We start from the raw sequence: 12,642 nt of genomic DNA, 5'->3' as shown, positions 1-12,642 counted from the left end.
TCCGCCTTTATTGTTCGTCATCGTGGTCGTCCTGCTGTGCTTCACATTTTTCTTGATTCAGTGCAGTATTAGCCCCTAATGATGGCTCCAAAGAAAGCAAGTTCATCCAGTACCGCTACTGGCAGTGAAAAGAGGAAAGTAGTGCGGAAAATAATTGAAGAAGTGGAAAAATTATTGCTTATCTTCATCAATGAGAAACAGTTAGCAGGAGACAGTGTTAGTGAGTATATAATTTGTGAAAAGGCAAGAGAAATATACAGTCACCTCGTAAAGGAAAGCACTGGTACCAGTGCTGAAACTTAAATAGGTAAGCATCTGGGGTCTTGGAACGGATTAAAATGATTTACATTATTTCTTATGGGGAAAATTAGTTCAGTCCTCGACCAATTCGGTCCTGGAACAGCCTTCCAGAACGGATTGTGTTCGAGGACCGAGGTTCTACTGTATATATATATACAGTCTGTCCTCGCCAAACGCGGGTATTTGCTCCTGCACCAACCTCGCATTAGGCAAATATCATGTTAAAGTGACTCTTAAAAATCCCTATTTCCTTCCACACCCCTGCCCAAAGTCCACTTTTTCCCCCTTTGTTTTTGTTTATTTATTTATTTTTTTTTTTGTGTCTGCCTCTGGGCAAAGGCTTCAGGGCCTATTTCTTGGGGGCACGCAAGGAGCACCAAAACAACCCCGCGGTTTGGGGGTTAAGGTTGGCGGCAGTCTGACGGCCATTTAGCCGTGATTTATGAATCCATGATTTATGAACACGCGATTTACGAAGATAACTAACCTATTAGGATAGTGTTGGTGGGCTTGCTGGGAATGGAAGGTGGTATCCAAGGCCGTAGGTAGTCCTACTGGGTCCCCGGAGGATGGCTGCTGGCGTCACTAGCGGGTAATGGCTGTTGCTCCTCCTCAACCTCCCTCATAAATCCTTCGAAATCACACTCAGAATCACTATCTTCGTCCACAGCCATAGAAGGTCCAGCTTCAGCCTGTCCTAGCACTCTGTAATCCTCGGCAAAGGGCATGCTTCTCACGCTGTTGCCAGAGCCCCATCTCGTGACTGTGGAAAGTGATTGCTGTCGCTGACTCGGTAGAGAATAAGGAGAAGCAACTTTGTTTATAAACTGGTACACACGCTGATGAGAAGGGTTTCAAAACAATTGATATTTATTCTAAAATATTAATATGTATTCAGTGTCAGGCTAAATGTTCAATGCTGTAGTACGATACATTCTCTGTCGAGTCGCCTGGGTTTTGGTCACACTGTTTTGCCCGTCGTATCCTCGGCAGGAATCCATCCAGATGAATTCCAAAGGCCCGTGGTATCGTCGGCAATTTTACCACGTTACCGTTCCGATTTACCATCGTATCCTCGGCAAACCTGGTATGAAGTGCTGTGTGATAGCCTTCGGCTGCCAGGATCTTGTCTTGGTTTTTTATGGTCCTCACATTGGCTTCATTCATGTCGTAAGCCTTGGCAATGTCAACTTTCCTCTCCCCTTTCTTCTTCCTCTCGATGCTTTCTAGCTTGGTGGCCTGAGGGAGGTGCTGACGCTTCTTGGGGTTCTCAGAAGGCTTCCTAGGCATCGTGAGCAGGGTAAAATGCATTAACAAGGGCAGAAAATGCAGCAAGAAAAAAGCACCTTCCAATGCGAATTATGCGACTGAATGGTGCTGTGGCGGGAGAAATTTAAACAAAACATCACATGACAGTGGAAGCGTTATTAATTGGGCGGCATCACGATCACATCACAATAGCGGGCGGGGAAGGCTACTTGATCAGAAGTTTTCATTGGCTATCATCATCATGGGAATGTCCAGTATGACCGTGTTGGACCAGGGGTGATTGCGCTAGAGGTGAACTCTGCAGATTTTGCCCACTTCTCGGAGCTCTGTGCGTGTTATGCTAACACACTCGTGTTGAAGTAATTAAATCGTATTAAATAATACTTATTATTTGCTCTTCGTGCTGGACGTGAATCGTGCTGGACTAACGCGTGTTGGACGTGAGGGTGCTGTATATATATATATATATATATATATATATATATATATATATATATATATATACATATATATATATATACTGTATACATATATATATATATATATATATATATATATATATATACAGTAGACTCTTCTTATCCGCAGAATTTGCATCCGCGGATTTAAGTTTCCGCAGATCAAACTTATTTTAAAACTGTACTATACACTGTAACTTAATTTGAAATTGGTGTGCAAATTGCGCTTCTTTTGTAACTGCTGTTAGCATACCCGCATCCACGGGCATTCCCGCCACTCCGCCAGCCTTATTGTAAACACCAATCAGTTAGTTAGTTACGTCGTTGTCGCCCTTCTCGTGTTTACAGCTCTACTGTACTTCATTGTGTAAGTGAAAAATGACTCCCAAGAAACACGTAAAGGATTAAAGCAATCCTTCTAAGCCAAAGAGAGAGCGTAAGGTGTTATCTGGCGTCCTGCCAGAAGGGTCAGACTAGACTCACAGCTTACCTACAGAGCTGCCACACATCTCGTCACCTCATCACATTGGCACTGTAGGAACTGCACTACAATCATCGTCATCATCATACAGCAATCATCATCATCTATACAGCAATCATCATCATCATACAGCAATCATCATCACTGTACGAGGGTTATGAAGAGAACACAGTCTTTTGGTGAGTGTTAATATGTATTTGTAATATTTTAAAGTATGTTTTTATTTTTTCAGGGATATGCTTAGCTTATGTGGAAATAATATGTCATTTTGTGATGATGACTTGAGATCCGCGGAATCTGCCTCCCGCGGGGGTCTCTGGAACCTAACCCCCACGGATAGCTAGGGTCTACTTTGTGTGTGTGTGTGCGTGTGTGTGTGTGTGTGTGTGTGTGTGTGTAATATATATATATATATATATACAGTAATCCCTGTAATAATCGGATGCCCAATTCCCGGACACCCCAATGTCCAGACATTTTGGGCCTGGGCCTTCAAAAAAATAAATAAATAAATAAAAAAATGTTTTCCCACCCATAATTTGAAACTGATGCGACCACTGGCCCCCTGCTGTTCCTCCCCCTTCCCCAGTTACCGCCTAACTACCATCGTAAGTAGATGCTCATCGCAATGGATGCTGCATGTGCTCATTTATGAATGAATAATGAATAAACTGCAATACCTTGCCACTAGACCACATGGGAATTTACAGTGTTGTGCAATGTTAACCCCTAAAAGACGGGCATCATAATGTTTTGACACAAGCTCAGGACAGGCATAATTGGCGGGTGCGGTTTGGTGGGGGATTTGTTGGGGGGGAAGGTGTAGAGGGGTGTGGGGGTTGTGGGGTGGTGCGGGGATGGGGACTGGGTGCTTGGGGGAGGTGGGGGTGGGGGTGGTGGGGTGATGGGTGGGGTGGTAAATGGGGGTCAGAAGGGGGGTTGGGGGAAAAGGGTGGGGGTGGTGGTGCAGATTGGAGGGGTGGCATTGTCTGGGGAGGGGGGGAGGGGAGTATGGGGGTTTGGGGGGGTGGGGGTTTGGAGGGTATGAGGGTTAGGAGTGGAGGAGGGTATGAGGGTTAGGAGTGGAGGAGGGTAGGAGGTTGGAGTGGTGGGGGTAGGGGAAGGGCAGTTGGGGGTGGGGGATAGGGGGTGGTAGGTGGTGGGGGGATGTTGGTGGGTGGTGGGGGGATGGTGGGGGAGTGGGGGGTGGTGGGGTAGCGGCTGGGGGGATTGGGGATTGTGGGGGGCATCAGGGATGGGGGTGGTGATGGGGAGGGAAGGGGTAGTGGGAGGGTGGGGGTTAGGGGTGATAGGGGGCTGTGGATGGTACTGGGGGGATGGTGAGGGGAGTTGGGGGGCAGTGGGGATTTGGGGGTTTGGGGTGGGGGTGGTGGGGGGAGGGCCAGGGGGTGGGGGTGGTGGGGGTAGGGCCAGGGGGTGGGGGTGGTGGGGGTAGGGCCAGGGGGTAGGGGTGTGGAGGTGAGGGTGGGAGTGGGTGGCGGGTGGTGTATGGGTGTGGTGGTAGGGGGGTGGGATGGGTGAGGTAGGTTTGGGGAGGTGGGGGGGGCATGACCACATATGCGGACGCCCCTCTTTTTGGCCCTAGCACCCTTGGACACCAGATGCGGACACCTGTCTTTTAGGGGTTAAGAAATTAGAATTTAGAGTGCAAAGGATTCAGTGCAAAGTGCAAACTGGCAGTTGAAACTGGTGTGGTGCAATTAAGAACAGAATGTGCAGTGTTAACAATTATAACTCACAGTGCAAAGAATTAAGTGCAGCACGACACTGGATTACTGTTCGTGCTTCAAGAGCATTTTCACCACTGCTAGAGCCTTAGAGGAGGCGGCCATAGACATGCTGTAAGTACCCTGTACACTGCTAAATATTTTCCATACTCACTTCTAATTCCTCATTCTCTGGTTCCTTTTCATTTATTTCATGCTTTATGTCCATTATTGGTGTGAATAGGGTCTTAAATAGGTGCTATGCATGTCCAGTAGGGAGTTATTTAGCTGGCTTTCAAAGTTAGGCTGGGTTAGGGTCCAAGTACCAGTCCAGGACGCAGGGGCCCAGTATCCGGACAAAACCAATTCCCGGACATGCCTTTGGCTTTATTACATCGGATATTGGAGGAATTATTGTACAGTATAAATATCTACATATCCATATATATATATATATATATATATATATCTCAATGTAGTGCTCCTCTTGGATGTCTGTCCTGTCCTCTCCTCCATCCTTCTTTCCTTCCATCTTCTTCTATCTTTCTTTCCTTCATTCTTTCCTCGTCTTTCTGCCTACGGGTGACTTTACACACCCTCTTCTGTCTTTCATTCCTTCATCCTTTCCTCTTCCTTCTGCCTATGGGTGACTCTACACTGAGTGACAAGCCAAATGGTTTCCTGTACACCAGGAAACTATTTACTAAGCTGGGTGGTAACCATTTAACCAAATTTTGGCACCTGGTGGTTTATTGAGTAATTATTGTGCTCCAATCGGATTGAGCTGGTGAAGGTTTATATCCAAGGGATGGTTGCGGTTTATTGCTCACATAATGCCACTCAGGGATGAGTAAGGTTGGTCACTCTCATCTTCAATGTCGGGACCAACTGCCTAGCCCCGGGCTCCTACGCTCCTCATGGGGCAACGTAGGATTGGATGATGGATGGATGGATATATATATATATATATACAGTAAATCCTCGTTTTTTGCGCCACGGATGTTCTGCCAAAACCACATGAAACACGAAACGTCGAAGTGTGAAGTTAAAAATCAATGGGAATAATAGAGGAGTGTTCCGGTGGGACACATACCTACTCTATCAGAAAGAATTATAATACCAAACAGGTCCTACCCAAAATTAAATGAAGAGTGTTTACTAGTGCTAAAACAGCATAACACAATAAACATGTACCTGAAAAGACATTAAAACTGTCATAAAGAGCTGCAACACCAAAATTCCTTGCCAGAAATAAAGCGAAGACTGGCTTGAGTGGCAAGTGAGGGTGTGTTGAGCATGGATGGGCTAGTTCCTGATGTCACTAACCAAGGAAAGGCTGCCACTATTCACCAGATTATTTAATTTTCAACATCAAGGTAGGTCAACTAAACCCCGGTCATTTTATGTGCCCTCTCTGCCACTAAAAGGAAGGGAGAAATTATAACAACATTATTTTACTCACTGCTACAAGGAAGAGAAGCTGTAATAGAATCAAAAATTGGTGGCCTGAGTCTACCATCTCTGTATTGGGATAATTATTATTCTTTCCTTCCTTAAATATCAATAAGCTTTATCTTACATCCATTTCAGGTATTTCTCCATCAAAACAAAAAATAAGTAGTGTTGCGAGAAATATGTAATGATTCTTCGTTAAGAAATAGTAGCACGACACGGCTGAAGATCGTACATTACGATCATAAACAATAACAAACTCACGTGTGTCTACTGCCCCACTGGACCTGCTATGTGTTCATGACACGGCTGAAGATCGTGTTATGATCATAAAAGATAACAAACTCATGTGTGTCTACTGCCCCGCTGGACCTGCTGTATAAAGACCATGGAAAACTGTTGCATAGAAAAATGGACAGAGCCAAGACTGAGCATCGGTATGCATTGTCTGCCGAGTGTCAGCTGCTGGCTGGGAGCATCGAATAGTGGGGAAATTCGCGAATTGTGAGACAACTCAGAAACTTTTTTCATGCATGAAAAAACGAGGCATCGAAGTAAAATGCATCCAAACACGAGGACTGACTATATATATATATATATATATATATGAGTGTGTGGAAGGGTTTCGTTATTTGGGAGACATGTTGTGTGCTGAAGGTGGGGCTGGAGCTAGCTCTGTGGCTAGGGTGAGAAGTGGTTGGAAGAAGTTCAGGGAGCTCTTGCCTCTCCTGACATTGAGAGGACTCCCTACGTGCTAAGGGGTCTTTGTATGCAGCATGTGTTAGGAATGTAATGCTGTATGGTAGTGAGACCTGGGCAGTGGAGGAGGAGGATATTCAACGGCTCAGATGTACAGAAATGACAATGATTAGGTGGATGTGTAATGCGTCCCTGCATTCAAGGTCTGGGGGGGCTGGGCTTATGATGGAAGAGTTCAGAGGTAGGATGGGACTGGAGTGTAATGGTGTTGTGATGAGGAGAGGCTCTCAGGTGCCTGCCCTTTTCTCTCTTCCTTCCTTCTTTCCATCCTTCCTCTTCGGTCTTTCTTTTCTTCATTCTTTCCTCTTCCTTCCGTCTACGGGTGACTCTACAGTGAGTGACATGCCAAATGGTTTCCTGTACACCTGGAAACCATTTACTACGCTGGGTGGTAACCACATATGCAAATTATGGTGCCTGGTGGTTTAGTGGGTCCAATCGGACTGAACCGGTGCAAGTTTATATCCTAGTGGTGACTGGGGTTTATTGCTCACGTAATACCACTCAGGAATGAGTGAGGCTGGTCACTCTCATCTTAAATGTCAGGACCACCTTGCCTAGCCCCAGGCTCCTATGCTCCTCTTGGGGCAATGCTGGATTAGATGATGAGTGAATGAATGAATTAAAATGGGGTCTCAACAAGATGAGGTTGAATGTATATGCTTTACAAAGTATGGTGCATGCCAATCAAGGAGCTAGTTGAATAATTTTACAACTTCAGATTTTTTCTTTCAATCATAAGAATTTTCTAAACAATGACACAGCCTCATCCCAACGGTTATGATGTTACCAAGGCTTCACCCCTGTACGAGACCATCACAAATAACATACTGAACTCAGAAGCAAGGATTTGTTCCCTTTTATACTAACCAACCTAACCTTCTGAGGAGTGCAATGTTCTCCTATCACTCTCTTCTCTTAAAATGGTTTCTCTTGATATCCAATTCAACAAACTAACACAGTACAGTTTCTAGATATACAAGATGTAATGAAGACTAAATATGATCTTGACACTACAGTGTGATACAGTGTGTTTTATGAACTCTGAAAGTGTATGACAGATGACAGTCAAAGAAGACTCACTCTGATAATTGTACTGGACCAGCATGGTGACATTATCTGCTGGTTTGGCAAGTTCATAGGCAGCTTGTTCAGCCGTGGCATGGCGAAGATCAACACCATTATACTCCAGGATGTGATCACCAGGGCGCAGGCCAGCCTTGGCAGCAGGAGAGTCAGAAGGTACTGCATGGATGAAGATGCCTAGGGCATTACCTCCAACCATTTTGATGCCAAGGTTGTGGGATTTATTCAGTTCCATGTATACCACACGAGGTTCTCCACTGATGCTTCCACCACCACCAGCAGTGGGACAATCCCCTGAGCTGCCACCACCGCCTCCACTGCCACCACTAATGCTTCCACCACCTCCACTACTGGCATCACTACGTCTGCAAATACAAATTAACTTCAGTACAGTATAGCAGTATTCGGGAAAAAATGAAAACTTTCATTATCATAGAGTATATGATTAAATGTTAACAATCTTCAAAAACACAATCTTGGGAATATGGAGAAATAGTGTTTAGGTAAATATTAAATAAGCTAAACATCAGCCTGAGGACATTTCATCTGATTCAAGTTAATGCTATGTAACTATTCCTATCAGGAGAGACCCTTTAGTCTCAGCTCCTTCAATCAGAGGATGTATTCAATATTCTATTCTGGCTATTGTCTAGCTAATGATTTTCTTCAGGTCAGAATGTCTTTTTGAACTGGAGAGGTTAGGTATAGCTTTGTATAGCTCCTAAAGTTGAGAGAATAAACTATAAAGTACTGTATGTCAACAGACTGAAATTGTTAATGGGTTAATATCTTGTGGGAAAATTCAAACACGATAAAAACTAACATGTCCTTACTCTTATATCATTTTCCAGCTCCCATCCAACCCAATCTTTTGCATCCCACAAGCATTAGGCTACTTCACATACACAACATTTACACAGCATATTTTAAGAACTCTGGGATATTATTTAGCACACCATAATAATAACTGAAAATACACTTAACACCACCTTCCTCTTAACATGTTGCTGTTGTTGCTGCTCAACCCTGGTCTGCCTGACCAAGCAAACCCGTCGACTGCAATTAAGTAACCATCCCTATGGGATTGTCACACAGGTCCTAACACCAATGATGCTATGTAAGCATCTTAGTGTATCATATGCTGTGCAGTGCTCTATTATGAGTACTGTGTCCTTTGGGCCCAATTACAAATAGGGCATGTGATGTCTGTGACTCTACCTAACCCAAATCGAAGATGCCTTTAGCAATCAATTAAACCTCCATTAACTGCTTCTGTATGGTGACATATTTTCTGTTGTATTGTTGCTACCTGATGTTTCAATTTAAGTTAGGAGATACTTCAAGAAGTGGAATGGCTAGACATACCAACATACTTTCACTAACTCTCACTATAAGAGCTGAATCAAATTGTCTAGTGGCAGAAAAAAAAAAAGTCATTCTAGTGAAAGGGATGAATTTTGGCATCCCATAATGACTTCACCTGTAAGGTATCCCCTGGACATATATAAACCATACTGGCTGGAGGGGAGCCTACCTATGGTAACACTGTCCAATTACAACCACTAGATGAACACATGAAATGGTTTGATGCTATTCTTGCGGAGAATGGATCCAATGGATCCACACTACATGCACTACACATACAAATACCATTCAACACCACAGCACGTGGACATGTGACAGGTCCAACACATCAACAAACACTCCTCCTGTCACTCCCAACACAATCCCTCACTCCTTCCAGGCTTGGAGTAATTGTAATTTGATTGATATGTAGTTAATGACACATTTTGGATGCAACTGTAATAATTTTTATTTACCAGTGACTGCAATTGTAATTACAAATGAGCTTTAAATGCAAAAACTAACTGTATTTGTCATGGTAACTGTTTAGAAGCATACTAATTAAAATTTATTACATCAAAGAAATACTGGTATTACTCTGACACACTGAAAACTGAAAGAGCGAGAGAGAGAGAGAGAGACAATATGTTAAGAAGTCAACATGTTACATGAGATGTGACATGTTCAATACCTGTACAGTTATCCCTCTATTATCTGGATGTCCATTTCCCGAACAATCCACTACCTGAATGCCGTGATTTGGCCGTTTGAAGCCAGTATTCGTACATTTATCCATTTTATCCAGAAAAAATGCATGTGTCTTGATGGAAATTATGGCTGCACAAACATTTTCACCTGTCAATTGCCCTTTGGGGCCACACTGTCTTGCTTGGTATTTTACTCAGCATCCTCTAGAGACCTCAATGGCCATTCCCAGTATGTGTACATATGTATGTGTATGTACATACACACATGTGTGTGTGTGTGTGTGTGTATTTACCTATATGTATTTACCTATTTGTAGTACTGTATACAGGAATTGAGCAATGCTCGTGTTGTCCTGTCTCCATATCCACATTTATCAAGTCTACCTTTACACACATGAATGTCTTTATCCTGCACCACCTCTTTGTCTAAGTCGTTCCAAATATTTAAGTATTTACCTAATATACCTAATTGTGATATACACGGAATGTACTATGCTCGTGGGTTTCCGTCGCTGTTTCTCAATACGTCAAATTTAGCTTTAAACTAGTTTAAGTTTTTAGACTGGACGATCTCTTTGTCCAGGCTATTCCATAAGTCTATACTTCTGTAAGGAAAGCTATATTTCTTGATATCCTTCAAGCAGCTTGACTTTTTCAATTTCATTCCATGTCCTCTTGTTGCTCTCTTATCCCATACAAACAGATCTTCTTTGTCAATTTTATCTACTCCCACCATGGTCCTGAACACTGCAATCATGTCTCCCCTCTTTCTCCTTTCCTCTAAGGAAGGCAAATCCAGTTTTTCCAGCCTCTCTCTGTATGACAGGTCTGTCAGACTGGGGACCATCTTGGTTGCTGTTCTTTGTATTCTCTCAATCTTGTTTATATCTTTCTTTTTGTGTGGGGACCACACTACCGCTGCATATTCTAACCTGGGGCGGATCATTGCCACTATCAATTTTTTCATCATCTCCTCATCCATATAATGAAATGCTACTCTTATGTTAGTCAAGAGTTTATAAGTCTCTCCAACTATCTTGTTAATATTTTACAGCCCTCTTCAACCTCTACCTTCCTCAAGATCTTTACATCATCAGCAAACAGACTTGCATAGCTGTTCACTCCATCTACCATATCATTTACGTAAATCAGGAACATTACTGGCGCCAACACAGAGCCTTGAGGGACTCCACTTGTTACTTCCCTCCATCCAGACATCCTATCCTTTATTACTGTCCTCATTTGTCTGTCTTTCAAAGAGTCTCTCATCCATTCCAGGAGTTTCCCCTTCAGTCCTCATATATACTCTAGTTTCCACATTAGTCTCTTATAAGGTACCTTGTCAAAGGCCTTCTCTAAGTCTAAGTACACACAATCCACCCAATCATCTCTCTTCTGTATCACGTCAATCGCTCTTGAGTAAAAGCTCAACAAGTTGGAAACACATGACCTTCCACTTCTGAATCCAAACTGACATTCAGCCAAAATATTCATCTCTTCTAGATATTTTATCCATCTGTCTTTCAGGATTCTCTCACACAATTTTGCAACCATGCTGGTTAGAGACACTGGTCTATAATTCAGGGGTTCTTCCCTGTTTCCTCCCTTATAAATTGGTACCACATTTGCCCTCTTCCATTCTTGTGGCACTTTCCCCTTTTCGAGAGAACATACAATTAAACTGTGAATTTTATAAGCCAGTTGTTCTCTGCATTCCTTCAGTACCCAATTAGAAATTCCATCGGGTCCTGGAGCTTTCCTTACATCTTGAGTTTCTGGTAATTTATATACTTCCTGTACCTCCACTTTTATATCTTTTATCACTGGAACATTTCTAATCACTCCCTCCCCTTCCATAAACTCCTTTTCTTTAGTGAAAACTGACTGGAAACGTTTGTTCATTATTTCTGCTTGCATTGCCGCATCCTTTACCTCTCCTTCTACTTTCAGTTTGGTGATTCCTTCCTTTTGTTTCAGTTTGCCATTAACAAATCTATAAAACAGTTTGGGTTCATCCTTGCATTTGTCTTATTATACCTTTTTCAAAATTCCTTTCTTCTTCTCTACGTATTCTTCTGTATTCATTTCTTGTTCTTCTTGGAAAAAAATGCATCTTATCAAATGGGAAATATGGTAATTAGTGACAGACAGTATGGTTTTTGCCATGAAAGAACCACTACAGTACTGATATACAGTAGTGATGTATCAGATATCTGCCTCTGCCTCTCCTCCGCGGAGCCTTCACAGTGAAAATAATGTCCGCATTACTATCCACATCCATGTCTTCAGACAACAAAAGCTCTGCATCATTATCCTCCACTGTGTTTTCAGATAATAAAATCTCTGCATAATAATCCGCCTCCTCGTCAAGGAACAGCAGAGGTTGCTGATCTCCACCCATCCAATATTTCTCATTTCTCATTTTGTCATAATTCGATTTCTCTCTCCTTTTCATCCACAACTCTCCTCTCCGTTCCTCTCACCTACCAGTCCCTCTTCCTCTTTCTGTTTTCTTCTCTATTAGCTCTCTTCCTCCCTCCATCTCTCATTGTTCCTCTCCTCTCTCTCTCTCTCTCTAATATCTGTCGCAATAGTTACATGTGCTATGTTAATATATAGGCATATCTGGTAAACACACTTAAGTGTACAATTAAGTGTGGCTTTAAGTGTGGCTGAAACTCGTCACTTTATGCTGCATAAATGTACTGTAATATGTGTAAAAAAAATCCACGTCCGCGTCCAAAACTGCGGACATGGAGGTAAAAATAATCCGCAGTTGTGTCCGCGTCCGCAAAAATTAATATCTTAACCTCCGCAGCTTTATCTGCACCGCATTTTATGAGAAATAGATATACGGCTCCACCTTCACCTCCGCGGATCTCTAAAATTTGGTATCTGATACATCACTAATATACAGTACTCAGTCTAATCACTCATACAGTCCATCAGGCAACTGACCAACAGGGAGAAACCCATGCAGTAGCCCTTGATATTTCTAAAGCCTATGACAGAGTATGGTATTGTTCTCCATTATTCAAACTCCCTTGCTACAGCCTATC

General features: G+C 42.9%; 1 protein-coding gene across 1 annotated transcript in view; it reads right to left on the bottom strand.

Moving 5' to 3' along the window:
• The window catches only part of Dlg5 (MAGUK family member discs large 5), a 409,368-nt gene that overhangs the window by 27,740 nt on the left and 368,986 nt on the right, over positions 1 to 12,642 (bottom strand). Inside the window, exon 23 of the mRNA XM_080276235.1 lies at positions 7,530 to 7,897. Within this exon, the coding sequence (XP_080132361.1) occupies positions 7,530 to 7,897 (368 nt within the window). The remainder of the gene's footprint in view (positions 1 to 7,529; positions 7,898 to 12,642) is intronic.

Source organism: Coenobita brevimanus, chromosome 64, assembly GCF_032717465.1.
Source record: "Coenobita brevimanus isolate Jiangsu-jjx chromosome 64, ASM3271746v2, whole genome shotgun sequence".
NCBI lineage: Eukaryota > Metazoa > Arthropoda > Malacostraca > Decapoda > Coenobitidae > Coenobita > Coenobita brevimanus.
Note: the sequence above shows the minus strand (reverse complement) of the source record. Positions and strands in the feature narration are given on the sequence as shown.